Below are 21,614 nucleotides of genomic sequence, written 5' to 3'. Positions count from 1 at the left end.
TTTTTTTTGCTTTTATTATTTTTCCCTCCAATAAGACTTTGGGTAAGTTAGAATGCAGAGCATTCAGGTTGGGAGGAAGGGGTCTGACAGATTAACTAATAGTCTAGACCCTAAATTTTATGAAAATGGAATCTGTGCCTCAGGGAGGGGTAGAATCAGGCCCAAGGACACACAACTAAGTGACAGCAGAGGCTGCATCACACTGGTGCCTTCTGGGTCTGGGTACTCATGGCAAGGACCTGGTTTTGCATATCTGTACTGTAGCCTTTAGAAAAGGGAGCAAGAGAGGCATCATGGGATCAGCCAATCCACAACCCAGTCTCCAGCCTGTCTCCGTGGTGCCCAAGCTTATGTCCTCCAAGAGGCTACTGTGGGCGTGCTTTCTGCGCACAGTCAAGCCTTCACTGCCCTCTGGGATGAATGACACACAGTTCTATCACTGATCCTTAGTCCCACTTCCTCCCCTGCTTCTCCCTAGCCTTCCTCTGGGGATGGTTCCCATAAGTGCATATTCCAAACCAGAAATCACAAGGACCTGAGATGCAAAGACAGGAACATGGCCTGAGTCCCTTGACCACGCAGCAACAGGCCTGAGATACAACCAGGGCCCCTGCTTCGTGGGCTGCAGAGTGTCTCCCTTCTGCACCCTCCTGCCCCCACCGTGTATACTTACTGCTCTACCTGTCCCTGTCCACCGCTGGGTGACCTCAGGCAAGGATGGATGGATGGGCTCCCTTACAAGCACCAAAGAGTCGGTATTTCCAGCAGCACTTATCAGTGTCTTCTTGGCATCCAGACCTTGGCTGGATCGATAGAGGAGCCCCTCTCCATGCCACTAATGAGCACAGGGCAGGCACTGGCTGGGGCTGCAAGGCTGATAATCAGTAGGCAAAGGATTTATAGTGACTTTGGACTCACCCTGCCTTAGCCAGCCCGATTGCTCTTCATTAAAGACCCAGGCTGTCCAGGATGACCTTGGTGGATTGTATATGCTGAGAGAAGAGTGAGACTGGAAGAATCACAAGCTACCTGGGCTGTCCCAGCTCAGGCAAGGAAGAAGGGTAAAAGAATGGGCCCCTTGCACATTCTGCCCCTCGTCCAGACCTGGGAAGAGGGGTCCAACTCTCCTATATAAGCCCAAACAAAATTTTAGTCATTTTTGGAACATTTGTGATATTGGCAAGCTTCTCCTCACTTGGGCATCAATCAAGTCACCAGTAGGGTTGAAGGTATTCCCAAGTCAACAAAGGGCTAAGAAGACTATGGTGAGAAGGTTCCATTTTCTACTCTTGCTTGGTTCTTCTGGCTGTTCTATTTATAATTCCCATCCCAGACCTAAGGATTAAGCTAGATGACCTCCTAACATCCCAACAGAGTTCAAACCCAGTGCCAATTTTGACAAGAGTTAGATGTTCCACCACAGGCAGCTGATTCTAACAACCCAAGCCTAATGTAATAAATGTGGCCCTCTTAGATAGTCACATAAATGTCTATAACTTTGGTGTTTTGAAATGAAGTTTCAGATAAATACCAGATGAGAAGCCGTAGAAACACTTCTCCTATGCCTGGTCCTGGGTGAGTACTCAGTAAGTGGGAGGTATTCACACCTTTTCCCGGCTGCAGACCCAGAGCCCCAGCTACATCCAGGGTGTTCCCAGCTACAACCAGTCACTTAAGTGACTCCAAGCTCCCCTCCAATGACACACCAAGAACTGAGCTCACTGTCTCACCTGAAACCAGCTTTCCTTTTCTGTGTGATGGGCAAGGCAGGGGGTAAGCAGGGATTGAATCCAGGGGTGCTCTACCATTCAGTTACATCTCCAGCCCTTTTTATAATTTTATTTTGAGACAGGGTCTCACTTAATCTTAAAATTCCAATCCTCCTGCCTCAGCCTCCTGAGTTGCTGGGATTACAGGTGTGTGCCACCGTGCCCAAGTGAAGCCAACTTTCCTTCTAAGAGCACATGGCTCCCCCATCATCCCACACTGAAAGCCAGGACCTAGAAACCCATAAGTGTCTGTCTCCCTCATCCCCTATAGAGTATTATCAATTCTGTCTCCAAATGGCTCCAAATGGTCCTAAGCCCATTTTCTTCTTTCCACTGATGTGCCCTTATGACAGGCTAAAGCTGCTGATCAGTCTTCCTGTCTTCAGACCTACCCGCCGTCCATCCTCCTCACTGTCACTATTCTGATCTTCTGAAAATTCAGGTCTGAGCATGTTGGTCCAAAACCTTTGATGACTTCTCATTAAATTCAAGCTTCTTAGCATGCACGTGAGGGACCATGCAGTCAAATCCCCCATGCCCACCTAGATTACACCCTATTAAATACGTCCCCACACACAGCCCATGCACCAGTCACACCACGTTTGTAATAATAGTGACAGTTGCATGGAAGGCAGTAAGGGCTTTGTGCTCTTTACAACAAATGTCCTATTCCATTTTAACAAACAACCCAACAAATAGTGTCTGCCACCCCAGTGGGGAAATTGAAGCTTAGAGGGACTAAGCAGCTTTCCCAGGGGTGGACAGCTATAATGACAGTACCAGAGGTCAACCTGAGACAGTGTAGCATGGGTGATTTCACTCCTTCAACACACTCTGACCCCCACACTTTGCTTAAGTTGCTCTCCATTCCGGCGAACATTCCTTGCCTCCTCCATCCTGCTTACCCTGCAGCCCACTTAAGAAGCCAGCCCACTGTGACTCCTCCCTGAGGACTGTGTTTACCTTGCTTTTGCCTTTGATCCCAGCTCGTTGTGCTTATATCTGCTTTTTCCAGGTTCTAAGCCCTGATCAGCAGAAAACATAGCTATCTCTCTTCTGCACCCTGTACCCAGGCCAGGGTCTCAGAGTTGGCCCCCACTCCTGCCTGAGGCCACTAGAGCATGCCTAGAGTTGGCACAATCCCTGGAATCCCTTAGACCATCCATAAAAATCAGATTTATTAATTATATGTCAATCAGTGGGCTAGTGCATTCCCATCACTACCAATCCTGTGCCCCTGTGTTACAACGGCATTCTGGAAATCTAAAGCTCACTTCCCTACATCAAGAGCTGGCCCAGTGCTGAGCAGCAGAAAAAAAGCAAAAGTCAAGACTTGGGCTAACAGGAAGGATCTGAGCCATCCTGCCGAGTCCCTCCCTGCCCCACCTAGCAGCATTCTGATATCCTCAGGGCTGCTGAGCTGGCTCTTTCTTTTACCCTTCCTTCCATTTGCCTGCTCCTCTGGACAAAGATGGTTTTCTTTAAGCTCATAAGAGGCAATTTGCTGCATGCTCAGGCTGGGAGAAAGCTGGTGATAAATATCCCCAGTATGAGTATAAGCCTTCCCCAATTGGTCACTAATAAGAGAGCAGACAGTGATATCTTAGCCCTTTCTGCATGGCTGATCTGCCTCTGCAGGAGACAGAGGCCAACTGGGACAGGCTACGGTGGAGCCACAGAGGCCCCACACTCAGATCTCTCACCTGCACCACTGGATAGGAAGAAGTAGATGTCTGATTGGTCCTATTTCTGATTTGCAAAGACTCCATTCTCAGCTGGATCCAGGACCCCTCATGACAGGTGCTGCTCTGGTCCCAGTTTTAACATTCCCAGGCTCAGAAGAAACTCATGGATTATTATGCAAGAACAACCCTTCACTAGGCTCATTCCACCTGCCAGGATCAATTACACACAAAGCCTGTCAACCTCACAGCAGATTTGCCAAGTAGGTGTGCCATCCTTATTTTGCAGATGAGGAAACTTAAGGCTTAGAGAGGGTAAAGAGCTTTCCCCAGTTCACACTGCTAGTGACAGGGTCAGAGTTTCTTCCCAGGCAAGACTGGCCCTGTGTTTTTTCCTACTCTCCAGGACTCAGACCCTGGCAGGTGACCCATTGGTCAGGTACTCCAAGTGGGCAGCTAAGGGTGGGTATTCATCACTCATACTTCTACCTGCACCACAGTGACATTACTCCTCCATCCCCTTCCCCATATCATGATTCCTCCTCCACAGAGCTTCTCTGCCACCCCCTTCCCAAATTTCCACACTTGAAGTAAGCCCCTCTTAAACACCAAAATATCTTGATATGATATCTTCATCAAACTGATCATTTGATCCCTTTTAGTCCAGTGACCTGGGATCAAGTGTGACCATCCAAAGACTCTAAGTTTCACTGGATGTCCTGAGAGTTGAGACCAGAGTAGCAGGATTTCAGCTGGGCTGCCCCAGCTCATAGCCAGGAGGGTGGGCATGCACATGTGCTGGCAAAAGACAGGCTCCTTAGAAGCAAAGGCACACATCCTGTGACTCAGACATTCTGTCCACGTCTAACTAAGGACATCGATCATCTCCCTGCTTCTGAGACAAAGTCCAGGCCTAAGTGGCCAGTCTGAGAAGGGGTAGAGTGGATACACCCTTGCACCAGCCCCCATGGCCTCCAAGCTGACCTCCAAGCATGGATCAAAAGAGGGAGATTGTAATGGAACAGAGGGGCATGCAGCACCCCTCCTCCCCCATCAGACTCAGTGCAGAGCGTGTTCCAAGGCTCTAGCTCCTCTGTCACACAAACCACCCCATGCTTTTACACTCATCTGTACTGAGCTTGCCCCACCACTGTGCAGCCATAATACAAAGACGTTTGCCTATGGAGTGACAACAGACTTGGAACACTGGAGGACCAGAACACACCCTCAGAAACCTGGGGACTGACAGTTGTGGGTGGCAGGGATGAGTGAGTACCAGGAGTCCAGATCGAGAAGACCCCAATCACCACGGACTTAGTGATGCTGGCTGTTTTCCTACATGCTCTGCACACACAGAGACCATAGCACCATGAACTCTAGGGTCTTAAAGACCACACAGACCACTGTCCCTTCAGAGCTCCCAGGTGGCCCTCTTGGCACAGTGAGGCCTAGCCTGTGCAGAGAGAGAGGGTTTCAGGGAGGTAGAAAGGTTCAATAGAGCTGGGAGTGAGGCCAGGAGAACAAGAGGAAGTGGGGAGGGAAGAGCCAAGATCCACAAAGGCTTGGGCACAGTCACCTTGCTTCCTCAGCTAGCATTTCTGCTCCAGGAAAAAAAAAAAAAAAAAATTCTCCCAGAAATTCTAAACCAGAGGCTTTCCTACATTCTATAAGAAAAAGTCTGGCTGGGAAAGGAGTGGAGCCCAGAAGCCCGTTCCATCAGTCTCTCAAACACACCTGGGTGCGCAGGCACCAGGGCAGCCGGGCCCCAGTGTGGGCTGGGAATCCATCTCTCTGCCTGAGCCGGCCTTCATAACCTCAGCCTCCCATGTCAACACAGCTCCTCCCTCCCCAGGAAATAATTGGGGATCTCAGGGGCTGGGGGCAGAGGTATGTGAGCTCTTCATGAGGTCTTCAGCTTTTTAAGTGTTCTGCTGCAAGACATCAGAGACCGCCGGAGCCAGAGTGGTGGTTTTTCCATGCTGTCTTGAGCTGTCAGTCCCCCAAAGAGGCCGGGGGGGGGTGCAGTCTAGGCCCGAAGCTTTGGGGGCTGATGGAGATGAAGGAAGCAGTGAGGAGGGAGATCTACGGGGACATGGAGAAAAGCATCTGGAGGAGTCCTGAGGAGGGAGAAGCTGTGATGTCCTGCTTCTGCTCTGCCCTGAGCAGAGGACAGAGGGCTGGGGAACATCTGCAGGACGAGGGGGATGGGGGTGGGGGAGAAGGGCAACAAGCTGTGCTGAGAGAGAGGCAGCAAGGACACCGACAGCCTGCCCCCAACCCTGCCCCAAGACCAGAGCCCCCTGAGGACCACCTGATGCCCAGCTCCCCTGTCCCTCTCCCTGGGCCAGTCTGCACCTGTCTCTTCCAATACCACCTGTCGCCACTGCTGCCCCACTTCCTCCCACTGGCTACTCACTAGCACCCCCTGCCACTAGCACCCACCAACTCAGCACCTCTGCATGGGTGCTCCCCCATCGAGATGCTCCTGACTGAGCGCACCCTACTTTTAAGCCTTCTTAGTCACACCTGTTAGTCCGGCCACCTCCTCCTGCTCCTGGTTCCTGCTAACCTGGGTTAGAAAGAACTGCACAGGAGGGGCCCTCAGACTCAGATTCCCAACTCTCCCACCCCTCCACCTCTCCTCTCAAGCCCGGCAGCCCTCCCCTCCTTACCATGGTGTTAGAAAAGTCCAGGGGGAGGCCTAGGGTTGTGGCTCAGTGGTAGAGTGCTCGCCTAGCATACACGAGGCACTGGGTTCGATCCTCAGCCCCACATAAATGTAAAATAAAGACATTGTGTCCATCTAAAACTTAAAGAATAAATATTTTTAAAAAAAAGAAAATAGAAAAGTCCAGGGGCCTCCTTGGTAAAAGGCTCCCTCGGCCTGCCCAGGCCACAGCAGCCTGAGCATGCAGGGGATGCACACAGGGTGAGGCAGTCACCTCGGGGTTCTGACATGGCTTCATCTCAGAGTCCCTGGGTCCCCTGTTTGGCAGGGCCACTCCCTTGTAGGAACAGGACCCCTCCTTGCAGTGAGCAGAACATTTTTCTGCAAAGACTAAACCCACCAAATGTGGAAGGGTTCAAGTGCGTTCCCATCCAGGCCCCTCCACCCCTGCACAGGACACACTCACACACAGCCTCTCTCGACAAATGGAAGCCAACGCAACACTGGCCAGACCAGGAACCAAGCTGGCCCTCCATGGCCCAGGGGATACCCCCAACTCTGCCAAGGCTAGCAGCCCTCTAGCAGCTACGTGGGCCTGTTGCCCACCCCTCCCCTCCCACCAACAAAGTTTGGCTCACAGCTGCCCACATGCCTCGACATCTGTGCTTGTCCACCCCAAATGCCAGCCTTGAGAGCCACCTGAAAACACCTGAGAACTAAACCATGGTCTGCCTGCAAACAGGAGCAGCTGTTTGCCTGAGTGAAACATCGGCTCCTCAAAGAGCCATTGATACTAATTAAAAGTCCCCTCTCATGTCAAAAGGGAGTCATCTATTGTCTGGTCACGCCTCCCACCCACACCCACTCTCCCGTGGAAGTCAGCAGCCCTGGCCTGGTGTTCAAGATGGAGGTCAGCTTTCTGAGAAGAAGAAGAGCATTCCTGATGAAAAAGGGCCATTTCCACTGAGCACTTATTGTGAGCCAGGCCCTGAGCCCAATGGCCCAGATGGGCACTCTTTCTTAATCTCCATAGTGACTTTCTGAGATGGGTGGTATTGTCCCCATTATGGATAGGAAAACTGAGGCTTGTGAAATCAGTGGACATTCCAGGTGTCAACCCCAGATCATTCTGGAATCCCTGGCCCCACTCATTACCATGACACTCCTCCTCCATCCCAAAAGGCTGCCCAGTCCACAGGGTGAAGGGACAGAAGGATTCTTTGGGCTGATGTGGTTGTGAGGGACAGGGTGATCAGAGCACCCAGAGGCCCACATTCACACTCTCGGGTGAAGCTTCCCTGGCTAGGCGGTCAGCTCTCACCCACCCAGAGAATCATGCCCATGGGACATTATGCCCAGGGAAGTCAGTCCACATCCTCCTCTAGCACTGGCCTAGGGCTTAAGGTGGTTCTGTGAGTTCCTGGAGGTCCGGGACTGCGTAGTAAAGTGTATAAGATCCAAATAAGGACCTTAGGACACGGCTCTGAAACAAGACTTCTGGGGCTGATGTCCTTTCTAAGAACAAATTGTGTGAATTTGCCATTCTGCCAGAAGGTGGGCCCCAGACAACCTCATCTTCACATGAGTCTAATTCAGTACTCACATCAGAGGACTTGAGAGAATTCAATAAAATAATCATGAAAAGCTCTTATTATGTGCTTGACCTTCAATAAAAGTTAGCTATTATAAATTTTATAACAATGGAAATATGACTTATAATATTTCCTGACTTGTGATGGGATTGTGTCTCAATAAACCCTTCATAAGTTAAAAATATCACAAGTTGAAAATGCACGTAATAATAGACCTAACACACCAACAATCATATCCTGCATCGCGGAAGGCTGCAGAGGGTGGTCTCTCCCTCAACCCACACTCGTGTGAGTGACAGGAGGCTGCTGCTGGCTGCTCTGCCTACCATCGCAAGAGACAAGAGTACCCTGTATTGCTCGCCTAGGAAAAGATCAAATCCCAAATTTGCTGTGTACTTTCACTTCCACACCCTCATGAAGTTATAACTTGTGAACTGTCTGTACATAATTATAGAATATGTATATTATGTATAGAATTATGTTTTATGATCATTATATAAGTAGTAGTTATTTGTACAATAATAAGTAACACCCATTACACATCCTTTCTTTTATACCTCCTGGTGGTGACCAGTTCTTTAATTCACCCTCAACCCCAGCTCGGTCTTATTGACCCCCAGCTGGGAGGCAGACCACATAAGAACCAGAAAAATATCTTCACTCGAGAGATCCTCCACCTCCCTTAGATGGTCTGGGAGGCTGCCTGGTTGGTGGGGTGAATACTAGCTTGAGAATCAAAATCCAGGTTTCGGGTCATTAATTCAATATCCAGTGGGTATGGATATGGGACAGTGGATAGTTTGGGATAGTGGATATGGACTCTTGGGATTGAGTTACACCCAGGTTACTCATATGACCTTGGGCAGGTCCTTCATTTCCATGAGCCTCATGTGTCAATCAGTTTTTCATCACTATGACAACTAGCTGAGATGATCAATTTACAAAAAGAAAAATTTTATAAAAAGAAGATATTTTGGCACACAAATTCATTTTTTAAAATTTATTTTGGCACACAATTTGGGGAGGTTCCAGGGCATGATCCAGAAGATCCAGTAGTTTTAGGCTGCTGGAGGGGCACTGGATGACAATGGCAGAGAGCATATAGCAGAGCGCATATGGCAGAGCAAAGCCGCTCACCCCCTAGCTGTGAAACCAAGACATGGGAAGAGATCAGGGTCCCACATTCCTTTCAAGGATGCACCATCAATGACCTAAAAACCTTCTCCCAGTCCTACCTCTTAAAATTCCCACTACCACCCAACACCTGGGCCTTTAACACCTAGGCTTTTGGGAAACACTTAAGGTCCAAACTCCAGCGCTCAGTTCATCTGTAAAATGTGGGTGACAATGGCCACCACACTTTGCAGGTGTAGTGTGTGCATGCGAACCCTGGACCTGGCCGCCAGTGGGTCACACATAAATAACTCAGTGGTTTTTTTGGTTTTGGTTTTGGTTTTGTTTTGCTGTAAAACCTAACTCCTCGAGACTCTGGCCCTTCCCCTTTATCTTTCACTTTTCTCACTCTGTGTGGTGTGCTCAGCACAATATATGCTTGGTCAGTAGTTGATAATGCAAAACCAATTTTCCCACAGTGATGACCGATCTCAGCGACAGACTAGGGCCGGTAAGCCGCAAGCACACAGGCATGTTCAACAGATAGGCATGCCATGTTCTCACGCGGGGCCAGGCTCTGGAGACAGAGGTGGAAAGATAGCTATGACCTCTGCCCTCAAGTGAAAAACACTGTTCCTTCATTTTGTTTCTTCAGCATCGGATATAATAAGTGCTCAACAAATGTCTGGAGAAATTGAAGGAGATGAAGGGGAGGGGAAAGGGGGAAGTGGGAAGGAAGGGAGAAAAGAGACAGCGATCCCTCTGGGTAACAGCAGTTTCCTGGGAACAGAACAGGGCCTTGGATGATGGGCAGGGCTGCTTAGGAAGGGCCAGGTGAGGAGGAGGTACATCCCAGGATGATGGAACAGAAAGGACATGAGCAGGTCGCATAAGTGAGCAACCGCATAGGGTGCTGTGGCCCACACAGAGGGAAGGGGAGTCAGTCTGTGGAGAAGCATGTGACCCAGGACGGGAGGTGACCTGTTGTCCCAGAGACAGTCATGACAGCCATGAGAGGTGGCAGAGAGAGTTGACTTAAGAAGGAAGATCCAGGGTGACACGTGCAATAGGGGGTGGGGGTGAGGAAGCCTCGAGGTGTGTGGAAAGAATCCAGGTGGTGGCAAAGAGGGCACGGGCCTTGGGTTGTAGCAGAGGAAATGGAGACGAAAGGATGAGCCCGAGAGAGCTGCGGAGGACATCTGGGCCAGACTCTGAAATGGTGACAGATGGAAAATGGTGCCGGAAGGCTGGCGATGCAGCTCAGGGGCGGAGAACTGACTAGCTCGCAAGGCCCTGGTCCCTTCCCCAGATCACGGAATTAAAAAGAGAGAGGCAGGACAACGGAGGCGGCACTGACTGCCAGGCTTCTCATCATTGTCATCGGGCAGAATGGGACCCTGAGGGGGCAACCTGGGGTGGAGGTGCTGGGCGTGTTGAGGCTACACCGAGGGCAGGAGCTCCGTGGCTCAGCGCCTGCTCCGCGCTCACTCACTCGGATGGCCCAGGTCCCATGACAAGGCTCCAGGCCCATCACCTATTTCCCACGAGAGGACAGGGCTCCTGCCTCGCAGCGGGTGTCAGTCAAGGTGCGCAGAATACACATGTGCTGGAGGAGTGGCCGTCCACTCAAGATCATTTCCAGGAGGTTAGAGAAAATGATTCCAGGCCCATCACATTTCACTGCATTGGAGTAGAAGATCCTATGGGAAAAAGAAAGCAGGGAGCAAGGGACAGGGAAAAGGCATTCTTTGGGCAATGACACCCATCCATGGCTTGAGACTATGCTCCCAGGAGCCCTCAGCAAGGAAGACCTCAAGATCTGTCACACAGGTGAAGAGAGTGGGCCCATCCCTCCACTCCTCTCCTCCACAGCACCCCAACTCTCATCTACTCCACATAATCAACAGCAACATAAGATTCATGAGGGGCTGTGGGTGTGGCTCATGGCAGGGTGCTTGCCTAGCCTGGGCACGGCCCTGGGTTTGGTGGCAATACTGTAAAAACAACCCCCCAAAATCTGAAAAAGCATCTCGGGTTTCAGAGAAAACAAAGGTATTTTTAGTGGCTTAACATACTGCACAAAAATTAAAATTGGACTGAAAAGGAAGACTATCAATTACAGTACTCATCACTAACCCCCCTAAGATAATAAAGAACTTTACATGTTTCCTCCGTGTTTTCTGAGATGATCCTGTGTCTCCATCTCCCCCAGGAACATTCTTTCCATAGAAAATTCCAACAGGTCCAAAGAGACAAAGTGTGAGCACTGAAGCCTTCAGGGGACTTTGGGGCTCGGTGCCCTAGAGCCCTCTCGGACCCTCTGGTGAGCCATTCAGGACCCTCTCTATACTCTGCACAACCCTGGGGAGTTCTTCAGAAGCATCTTGTGCCTGCCCTCAAATCCTGGTCCTGAGACACCTCCAGGGGACTTTGACCATGCAGAGTCCACCACCCGCCCCCACCCCCACCGCGTCCATTGAGCTAGAAGGCATTGAAGACAGCCCTGTGCTGAGCTCCAGAGCCCGGTCTCCATGGTGACAGTCCAGGACTCACCCTTGCTCTGGGGATCCCTCCTGCACCCCCAACTCCCCAGATGTCCTCACCCAACACCTCCTGCTCCCTCCAAACAGAAGCAGGCTGGAGGGGCGGAGGGCGAATGGGACAATTATCCATGTCTAATAAGAGACATTTGGGAGGACTCAGGCACCACTTCATTTAGGGACTTCTCATTACAGCCCCTTCAGCTCCAGGCTGACAACCTGATAATTCTCTCTGATAGCACAATATTTGGCGGCTACCTCCGCTGCCTTGACATTGTCCTTCTTCCAGGAAAGATTTTGAGATAAAAGAATGAGCTGTGAAATCACCATTACAGCAGGGAGAAAAGGGCCTGGGGGAAGGCGTTCTCCCCCCTCTCCTGCCCCTCCTCCCCTCCCTCCTGCTCCCCCTCCTCCCCTCCTTCTTCCCCTCCTCCCTCCTCCTCCCCCTCCTCCCCTCCCTCCTGCTCCTCCTCTCCCCCCTCTTCCCCTCCCTCCTCCTCCATCTTCCCTCCCTCCTCCTCCATCTTCCCTCCCTCCTCCCTCTCCTGCCCCTCACTCTCCTCCTGCCCCTCACTCCCCTCCTCAGCTCCTTCTCCAAACACTCCCTCCTCTTCCCCTTTCTCCTCTCTCATCTCTTCCCTCCTTTTCTGTTTTGGTGCCAAAAACAGTCTAATTACAACAGAAAACTTGAAGAGACAGAGAGAGAAATCCACCACACAGCTGATTAAAATGTCCTATGAAATCTAATTTGTAAAGCTCAAATCAGGATAAGAAGTGTTACTCCCACAATTCAAGGCCAATTTGATTTTTAATGAGACTCCTCAGAGACGTGCCAGGATCTCATCAGGCTGTGAACCCCACTACCTGCCTGCCTGCCACACGCTCTCTGGTGTGTAGCTGCACCTCTGCTCTGGGGCAGGGGCCTCCACCACACCCTCTGCTGCCACCACCAGCCTCCCTGAGGCCACCTGCTGCTGAGAGCTGAGCCCTATGTGTGGTCTGGGCCTGGGGCTAGGCCCTTCCAAGAGCAGCAGCTAGTGTCCAAGACCCCTGTGGTGCCAGGTGGGAGAGGAGAGGCTGCACCGGCTTCGGTTCCTCTTGGTCATTTATATCTGCAGGGTAGCGGGTAGAGGAAAAGTGAGGGCTCAGAACTCAGATGGACCCTAGCCCAACCACCATTCGTTAGCTGTGTGACCTTGGGCAGTCTGCCATGCCTCTCTGATCCCAGTTTCTTTGTCATAAATTGGGGATATTTCTGCCCTGAAATATATGAAATGAACCACAGGAGAAGGAGAAGGGGGTGTGTAAACATAGATCACACTGTGTGCCAGATGTTCAATGACTTGGTTTCATGTTGTGGTCAATTGTAAGTGCCCAGGGAACACAAACCATGTAAACTCCCTTCTTTAACAACTCATTCTAGGACCAGGCTTAGGGAGCTGCATCAGCATAGCTCAGTAGAAAAGAACGAGGTCTCTAGGGTCAGAAGACTTGCATTCACAACCTTCACCTGCAACTAGATGATTCCTAGGCACTCCAGTTAACCCCAAAGCCCTCCTCTGCCCACTCCCTGCAGAGTCGGGTGGGTGGTGCTCAGATGAGTGTGGCAGGCAGGGCAGGGACCAGTGTTGATGATGAGTGATCGAGCAGCACAGCTTCTGTTACTTCTCACCTCCCTCTCTCTAGCTTTCGCATCTGGAAAATGGGCATAAAAATAGTGCCTACTATTTTTAGTATTTACTGTTTCATTGTTGTAAGAATGAAAATATTAGTGAGCTAATATCTGAAAACCTCAGAACAGAGCCTGCATCTTGTACGCGTGGCCGTGTGTTTGTTTAGTAAAATATGAACTGAGAGCTGTGTTGGCTTTGGCCCCCTTGTTTTGAGGTGTGGATGGGAGACACCGGCTCCTCTGGTGATTTTTCCCTGAGCGGGAGGAAGGCTGGGCAGGTCCCTGCAGCACAGGAAGGGGCAAGAGAATGTGGTGAGCCCTGGCCACCAGCTCCCTCCAGTTCACCTCTGCCCACACCACACCACCACCTGCCCCTCTGGTTCACTAGAACCAGAGTAAGAGAATCAGAACCACAACCTGATTTATTGGACCCTCGGGTTGAACTAAAACCACATCATTCGCCAAGTTAAAGTGGGGACAGGTAGGAATTCAAACAAGAAAAAGGGGGAGTGGCCAGCCCCAGCATGTGGGAGTGGGTGGCCTCTTGGGGAGCTGGAGTGTGGCAGACCCCAATGCCAGGGATAGGCATTGATGAGCAGAAGGGCTCGAGTTTGGAGCCAGTTCCTGAAAGAAGGGGACAAAGCTAAGGGTAGGAAGGGAGGCACCTGGGGAGGCCTGGTCTCCGGGGCCAGCCTCAGCTCTGCTTCCAGCGCTGTAGGGGAACCCTCCAGGTCTGACCACAGTGCTTGTCTCCTTCCTAGGCCAAGTCTACTCCTTCAGCCAGCAACCCCAGGACCAGGTGGTGGTATCCGGACAGCCAGTGACGCTGCTGTGCGCCATCCCAGAATACGATGGCTTCGTTCTGTGGATCAAAGACGGCTTGGCCCTGGGTGTAGGCAGAGACCTCTCAAGTGAGTACCTTCAGACCTCTAGGCAGGCCCAGCCGGGCCACTTCCCCGCCCACCGTCCAATCCCCTAAGGAATATTCATCACAGGCATGGCGGCGTCAAACCTCCCACGGCCACTGTACTCCTGGGCAGAGCCAGGCTAGGTAAGGCCGGAGTCTAGACTCCCTAGGAGTTCCAGGGTCTCTGGCTGCCAGTGATGAACCACCCTCCATCCTCAGGCTCCTCCTGAGCCTAGCCCACTGTTGCCCTGGAGAATCTATTCCCAAGTCAAGCACATGAAGTCTGATTTCCAGAAATTAAGTGCTCTAGTTTCTTGGCCCGAGATACAGTCCCCATTTTTCAAAGCATAACCTGGCTTCCCACCCAGTGAAAGGAAGCCAAGTGAACTAAAAAGTCATAAAGAAACCTAAGTTGGTCTTAGAGATCATCTTACGATGGGGACAGAAAACAGGAAGGTTTTTGTTGTTGTCTTGGTACTGGGCATTCAACTCAGGTGGCAGACCTGAGTACCACTGAGCCACACCTCCAGCCCTTTTTATGTTTGATTTTGAGACAGGGTCAAGTTGCCCAGGCTGGCCTTAAATTTGTTAAATTTGTTATCTCAGCCTCCTAAATCACTGGGATTAAGAACACTGCACCACCACACCCAACTTAAGACAGGAAGGTTTTACAATGAATGCTAAACCTTGTTGGGCCCTGCAGGCTGGTGCCCCCATGCTGAGCTCCAGGGTTCCTGCAACTGCTGGCCCATGAACTCCCCCATCGATGTCTGTGCTGTGTCATTTGCTGACTATTGTGAGTGGCTACCTGTAAACCCATCCAAACCCCTTTCCAACCCACCTCTCCCCAGCAGAGAAAGAATGGAGTCATCCTCCCGCTCACTCCCTCCTTAGCCATTGTTATTCCGCCCCAGGGTGGATAGACACATGGTTGCTTGCTGAGCTTGACATAAACAGTAAAATTCACAAGGACAGATCTGGGTGTCATTCCCCTGTGATTTGGGAATGGCTGAGGGTGGGCGATGAGTGAAAAATCTGTATTCAACTGAGAAGTAGCTTTTGCCTTGTTCATGGTATACAGCTGCAGGAAAATAAAAAATCGAAGTGCACTCAGGAACCTGATGGCTGGGAAATTAATATTTTAAAATGTGAGTTATGTCTTGCCAAAAATGTATATTGAAACATTATAGCAATGGTCAATAGCAGTCACAGGGTTTGAATGCTGCAGCCCAGCTGAGCATGGATAAAATAACACAATAATATCTCCAAAATATACTGTGCTGCCATAAAGTTTAAGTAGTATGGGAACCAGCCAATTTCAGAGACTCTGAATTCCCTTACCCTAGAGAAACTGGGAGAATGATACAACCTTCCCAAACAAGAACGGCTCGTGTTCTGGGAGGCTCTGAGCTTGGCCCACAGAGGCCGTCTGGGTTCCTGGTCAGTGGTTTTTCAGCCTTTGGTCAGGGGCATGGGTTTTGCTAGGTCAGTGGCCAAGAAAAGGTCCCAGTGACCAGGAACGGTTCATAGAATGGTCCTCACAGCATGATGATTGCTCCTCTATGATCCAGTTCCACAAATGGCTTTCTGGGGTCAGGCTCCAGGCCTGCTTGGTGCTGAAGGACAATGGGTCTGAGGAACTGGGGTCGGCTTCCTCTCCAACTTGTCTCCAGTTATAGGAAGAAGCTGGACCCTCTTCTTACATAGCCCAAGTTCAAGCTCCTGATAAATACCTGTTCTGTATTTGATCACTTGTCCCCAAAACTGCATCCTGATAATAATGATCGATACTTATCCGTCTCAATAAACGCTCCTAGCCTGCCCAATGAGGAAAGGAGCATGGCAGAACCCACTCCCTTTCAGCAAGCACTTGAAGAACACTGAACACCTTGAAAGTTTTCCTGGAGGGAAACTGAGGCCCGGAGTTGGGCCCTTCCTGCTGGGGGTCTGCCCACTTTTACATGAACCATGTTGCCCCCCCTTTGTGTACCAGGCATGAGACCCTCACCGAAGACCTCAGTGTCTTTCTGGTCACCAGGGCTGGAAACACCAGTCAAAGAAAATGACTTATAAATATACTTCCTTGTCGCGACCCCTTGCCCGCAAGGAAGACGCAACTCGGGAATCTTCTTTCAGCGGTTTATTCAGGCCCTTGATATTTCTTCTAATAATCCCTCGGATGCCCCTCCCAGCCTTAATAAAGCATCTCAAGCCCCAATGCGAAGCTGCCACGTGGAACTTTCTCATAGGGTGCTGAAAAGCCATGCACCAACTCTCCCAAATAAGGAGTTGTTTGTCACATACCACAGCGGAGTCAGCGCCATCTTGTAATGGCGACCATAGTCTGCATAAACGGCAGAGGCGGCTCACCACACTTCCTCGTATGGATAGAACATTTTTCTTCTAAGAAATTCAAGTACTTCTCAGATATAATCTCAAAATCTACAGTTGTCCAGAGGGACAAGAGGATTTTCCCCTTTATTTAATAGATAAACAGAGTCACAGAAGAGAGAGAAATTGTGTCATTTATATAACCAATGCCAATGCACAGGACCCTGTCTGCTAGCCCCAAAGGGGGAGACCTCACCTCTAACTCACTGTGGTCTTTTATTTAAATTAACCTTTAATACACCAGGCACTTGACACTATTCTGCTTCATCTTCGCCTGTCTCGTCCTTGCATTGTCTTCATTTCACTGATAAATAAGGAAACAAAATCACAAATAAGTTAAAGAAACTCACCCAAGCCCTGCACAGTGGCACAGGCCTATAATCCCAGCAGCACGGGAGGCTGAGACAGGAGGATCACAAGTTCAAGGCCAGCCTCATCAATTTAGCAAGGCCCCAAGCAACTTATCAAGACCATCTCAAAATAAAAAATAAAAAAGGGCTGGGAATGTGGCTCAGTGGTTAAGCATCCCTGGGTTCAATCCCCAATGCCCCACCCCACCCCACCCCCAAAAAAAGGAAGAAGGAAGCTTGCCCAAGACAACAGTGAGGCCAGCATTTAAATACAGGCAGTTTGACTTTAGACTCTAAATAATTCTGCCTCCTTTAGGAGTAGACAGAGAGTAACGATGCTGTGGAAGGAGCTAGAACATCCTCAGAATCTATGCTTCTGAGTCTGTTTTCCGAAGATGCTGCCAGTCCTTGGGATAGCATCGCAGCTCGCCGCCTAATTAGGCAAATACAAACAAACCCATCACTGATGTTTTCAGCAGCTCATGAGAGTGAAATCCTGCTGGTGATAGCTTACGAGACAACAAAAACACCAGCTCCAGCCAAGACACCGGCAGGGGACCAGGGACTAATCACAGGACAGCGGGATCCAGAGGCTGGGCTGCAGGGGCTGGGGGCGGTGAGCCAGCTGCACTGAGGGCAGGCAGCTGCGAGAGGATCTGTCTGGACAGCTTCCAGCCCGGCCCCACTCGAAGCCCCCTGCCCAGGCCCCAGGGGCTGAGCCAGCTGCCCTTACCTGGGCTCCTTTGCCTGTCAAGGGCAGGTGAGTGGGCAGGAGGAGAGAGGGTGCCCTCGGGGGTGCAGCTGATTGCCTCCTGAGCATCTCTGGCCAGGACTGCACAGCTGTGGAGAGCAGAGCCCCTTAGTAGCATGATGGTGGCTATAAAGGGCCCCCCAGAGCATGCTCCCAGGCCTGGTGGAGAGTCACAGATACTCACCCCACTGACTAGCAATGGGCATTGTTGGCCCAGGGAACCCTGCCCCACCTCCGGACTATCCTTAACTTATGGAAGGGGATGGGTCTTAAAGCTCACCTAGTCCAGTCTTTCATCCAGTGTAGACATCACCCCAGCAGCATCCTGGAGAGGTGAGCCTCCAACCGTGGCTTGACTATAGCTGGGGATAGGGACTCACTTCCCTTCTTGGCAGCCTGGACTGAACCCTTGTTAGACTCCTCAGATATCTTGATGTGCTGCCTGTGAGTGTCACTGCTGTCCTGAAGAGCAAAAGAACACATCTGACCCACACCACGGGATTTGGGAATATTTGAAAAAAGTGTCTGCATGTCTCTCTCTATCCATTCTCTTTCTCTCTCCCCCTCTCTCTCTAGCCCTTGTCTCTTCTTTAAAAGGCCAAATGTGTCCAATCCTGAGATGTTCTGAGAATGCCCCATCCTGGGAAAGGTGCTACAGAAAGAACAGCCATGTGGGGCGGCTGGAGGGTGGGTGGAGGCAGGCAAGAACCAGGAGGGGGTGCGGGTGTCTGTGTGAAGACCAGGATACACAGGTTTCCTGGGGAAGGTAGAGTTCTGGTGAGGGGATGCCTGGAAGATGGATCCTGCTGGGATAGACTAAGGAGGTTGGGGGCCCCAGCTCCGGGAGAGAGGGGAATGGTCCAGCCTGGCCACCTATTACTAAGTTAGCATTTGTATTCAGCCCTACACAGCAGCAGGAAAGCTGATCAATGATTTATCATCCTCAAACTTTTATTTATCTATTATTCATTGCCAGTGGTAGAAGGGGCCCCAAATTCCTAAGTGTCCTGAGCGCCTCAAGTGCTTAATCAGGCCCTTGGGCTCTGGAGGTGGGTAGTAGGAAAGACTGGAAAAGGGCCACTTAGGGTTCAAAGTGCCCTGAGGTTCCCAGGTCCCGGTAGATTTCTGCTCCTGTCCATCCTGGAACAAAAGTTTTCCCCAAAATTCACCTTTGATCCTTTTCTAAATATTTCTCTCTCTTTTGTTTTTCCTCCCTTCACTCTCTCACTCCGTCTTTTCTCTGTGAGTCTGGCTTGCTTCTTTCTCTCTTGTACACCAGCCCCTCCGCCCCCGTGTCTCCTTATCAAAACACTGTCTTCTCAGTAGACCACAGTGCTGAGCATTTCACTTTCTAGAGCAATAACCCAGCTGTATCTGACCGCACTTAGCGTTTCCATTTCTTCTCTATCCTTTCCTCGTAGTGCTTTGCTCCAATTAAACATAAAACCCACAACATCTTTGCCCGCACGCATGCGCACACACATACACACGCTCATGCACACCCTGCCCCGACACCCTGGGAAACTCTGACTTTTTTTGCTCCTTACAGGAGATCGGGTCCCTGAGCAATAACCAACATTCCTCCCTCCCCACCCAGCTCCCCTGAGCTAATAGAAAAGTCTTCTTTTTCCTGAGGGTCTGATAATTTTAGCCTGTGACATAAACTGACAATAGACAGATTAACAGGGGGAGTAGACAAGCTTATTAATGTACCGAAACATGGGCGCCATGCTCAAAGTAGGAGACTCAAAGAAAGGGCCAGATAGTTGAAGCTGAAATAACATTTTGAGCTCCTGAAAGAAACAGATTGTTGAGGCTGCTGGGGGGAGGGGGCGATGAAAGTTCTGGAAGGGAGAAGGGAGGGAAATGCAGGGAGCAAAGGTGGCCTTACCCTGCAGATAAAGCCTGTCAGTCCCAGTCACCACAAGGCCATCTCTTTCTGGGCCAGGGAGCAGCTCCACAATCCCTTCTCCCTGTGAAAAGATCCTTCCTCAGCAGATAGTGGAGATCAGATGGAAGAGCTTCTATCTGCTTCCGCTGCCCACTAAGTGCCTTTCTGTTTGTAAGTGGACAACTTTTCAGAGTCGATCTCTCTGGTGCCTGTATCGCCTCCAAATAGCCATCAGGAAACAGGCTAAAGAAGTCTACTGGGGTGGGATGTTTTGATCTCCCTCATCTGCCCACTGTCTCCACAGGTTACCCCCAGTACCTGGTGGTGGGGAACCACCTGTCAGGGGAACACCACCTGAAGATCCTACGGGCAGAACTGCAAGATGATGCTGTGTACGAATGCCAGGCCATCCAGGCTGCCATCCGGTCCCGCCCCGCACGCCTCACCGTCCTAGGTAAGAGCCATCCACGTGAGGGGGCAAGGATTCTCTGGCCACCACCAGGCTCAGCTCCAGGAGGGGCCTTCTGGGCAGGTGGGGGACCCCCCACTGCATCATCACAGGACCCCAGCTGCCCCCATGGTGTCTGTGACCCCCCTCCCCTGTCCCTCCACCACAGGGGACAAGTAAAGGCTCCTGCCTTAAAATGTCAGAAGGCCAATGTCAACTAACTCTGCTGTGTTTGACCACACCTTAGGAGCTAATGAAGGCTCCTGGGTGCTCTGTACATGTGAACAAGACCAGGCCATAGGGCAGGCAGTGCACAATCTCAGTCCCTTCCTTCTGAGTTGTCCTCTGCCAGGGTGCCAACAAAGCCCTACCTGCCCACCTCGACTGCGAAATTAGTCTTAATCTCTATTCCCCCATAAATTCGGTGTTCATAGGGATGGCCAGTGACCCCTGTTCTTTCCCCACACCACACAGTTCCCCAAGAATCTTGGTTCTCAGGTTATTCCTAGAAAAATTTATTTAAGGCCCTTATTCCAAATCATACCTCTCCCCCTTGATCTTTCTTCACATGTCTCTGGGACAGCTCTCCTAAAGAGGTCTCCACTCCTTCATTCTGGCAGACTTGCATGAAGACAGGGATGGGCTCACTTGTTAACCCCTTAAACCACTTCTGATTGAGAGCCCAGTCCCCAGGAGTCTCCCTCCTCTGGCCGGATGTTCTGAGAATCAGTGTTGCAGGGAAACAGGTTTTGCTCCTAAGTAATAACAGCTCACATTTGCAGAGCAGTGCACAGTAGCTTTCAAAACCCTTGACACATCACCTCTTCCATTCCTGAGCCACTCGTAAGGTCAGGGATTGTTACCCCAGCTAAGAAACTGAGGCTCAGAGAAGCAGAGGGCCTGGCCCAGGTTCTGCTGGCCAGGGCTCCTTGCACCACCTCCCTGGCTCCTTGTGGTTGAGTCTTTGCCAAGCACATGGGGGATGGAGCACCAACGGGCAGAAGAGGGAAGCCCCGGTCTGCCCCAGTCTGCCCAAGCCACTTCTTGGCAGCTGCCACGGAGCAGTGACCGCAGGGTCAGCAGCTGGGATGCAGCCTCGATGTCTGGAAGATAAGGAGCACGGCTGCTCAGAGATGAAATATTTAAGAGCGTGTCAGGTTATCTTCAAATCTACACGGCCAAACACACTGGAGCAGATGATTCCAAGCACGGCAGCAGACAGGCCCCGGGGGATCACTTACAACCGGGAGCTGGGCTTATTGGGATGGGGAGAGGGAGTTGAGGCCAACCTCCCAACTTCCTCCAATCTCCTTCTGGCCGGTGAGGAAAGGATGTGAAACAAACTGTTCTGCAGGGTAAATAGGCTGGATAGTGGACCAGGAGGAGGGGGTTGAGAGGGGCAGCCAGGGAGGCTACAGAGCATCCCCAGACTTAGTGCCTAATGGTCATTCTGATTTGAAGGCTGCTAAATACCAAAATGGATTGGCTAAGTGATGTGGTAGGATCTCTATCTTCATAGATGATCCAGGCTCCATCCTGCAAAGAACCTGCAAAGAACCTCTCTTGTCTTGGGGGGCAGGGTGGGAGGGGGTGAGTGCCACAAAGAGCAGAACCTAAGTAAGCATTGTTCACTCCTCCGATTTCATGCAAGACCTAAATTAGATGGAGACATACCCAGTCCTTGAGGCATACGAGCCTCACCAACCAACCCTGGTCATTCATGCTTCCTATCCTCTACCATCTCAGTAAACCACAAAGACCAACATTCTAAATCTAAATTATTCCTGTGTTTTACAGATAAGGAAATGGAGAGACTCAGAGAGGCACAGGCACTCACAGG

At 50.9% G+C, this 21,614-nt stretch overlaps 1 protein-coding gene and 2 long non-coding RNA genes across 11 annotated transcripts in view; 1 reads left to right on the top strand and 2 right to left on the bottom strand.

Annotated features, from left to right (window-relative positions):
- Kirrel3 (kirre like nephrin family adhesion molecule 3) overlaps positions 1-21,614 on the top strand; it is a 560,323-nt gene that overhangs the window by 450,987 nt on the left and 87,722 nt on the right. For all 5 annotated transcript variants that reach the window (XM_078047301.1, XM_078047300.1, XM_078047302.1 and 2 more), the window contains exons 4-5: positions 13,798-13,947; positions 19,631-19,780. In XM_078047301.1, coding sequence (XP_077903427.1) covers positions 13,798-13,947; positions 19,631-19,780 — 300 coding nt within the window. The remainder of the gene's footprint in view (positions 1-13,797; positions 13,948-19,630; positions 19,781-21,614) is intronic.
- LOC120889750 (uncharacterized) lies at positions 8,697-11,747 on the bottom strand. Its single transcript, XR_013437992.1, has 2 exons — positions 10,359-11,747; positions 8,697-10,035 (listed from the first exon to the last, which is right to left on the bottom strand). It is a non-coding gene; the product is annotated as an uncharacterized LOC120889750 (long non-coding RNA).
- Positions 11,946-21,614, bottom strand: part of LOC120889749 (uncharacterized) — an 83,458-nt gene continuing 73,789 nt past the window's right edge. Inside the window, exons 3-6 of one of the 5 annotated variants that reach the window (XR_013437988.1) lie at positions 17,716-17,897; positions 17,418-17,524; positions 13,702-16,638; positions 11,946-13,318 (exon numbers count right to left, since the gene is read on the bottom strand). This is a non-coding gene — a long non-coding RNA (uncharacterized LOC120889749). Of the gene's footprint in view, positions 16,639-17,417; positions 17,525-17,715; positions 17,898-19,326; positions 19,409-21,614 lie in introns of all 5 variants that reach the window. The other 4 variants (XR_013437990.1, XR_013437986.1, XR_013437989.1 and 1 more) reach the window with 4 other exon arrangements.

This window comes from Ictidomys tridecemlineatus, chromosome 4 (genome assembly GCF_052094955.1).
Source record: "Ictidomys tridecemlineatus isolate mIctTri1 chromosome 4, mIctTri1.hap1, whole genome shotgun sequence".
NCBI lineage: Eukaryota > Metazoa > Chordata > Mammalia > Rodentia > Sciuridae > Ictidomys > Ictidomys tridecemlineatus.
Note: the sequence above shows the minus strand (reverse complement) of the source record. Positions and strands in the feature narration are given on the sequence as shown.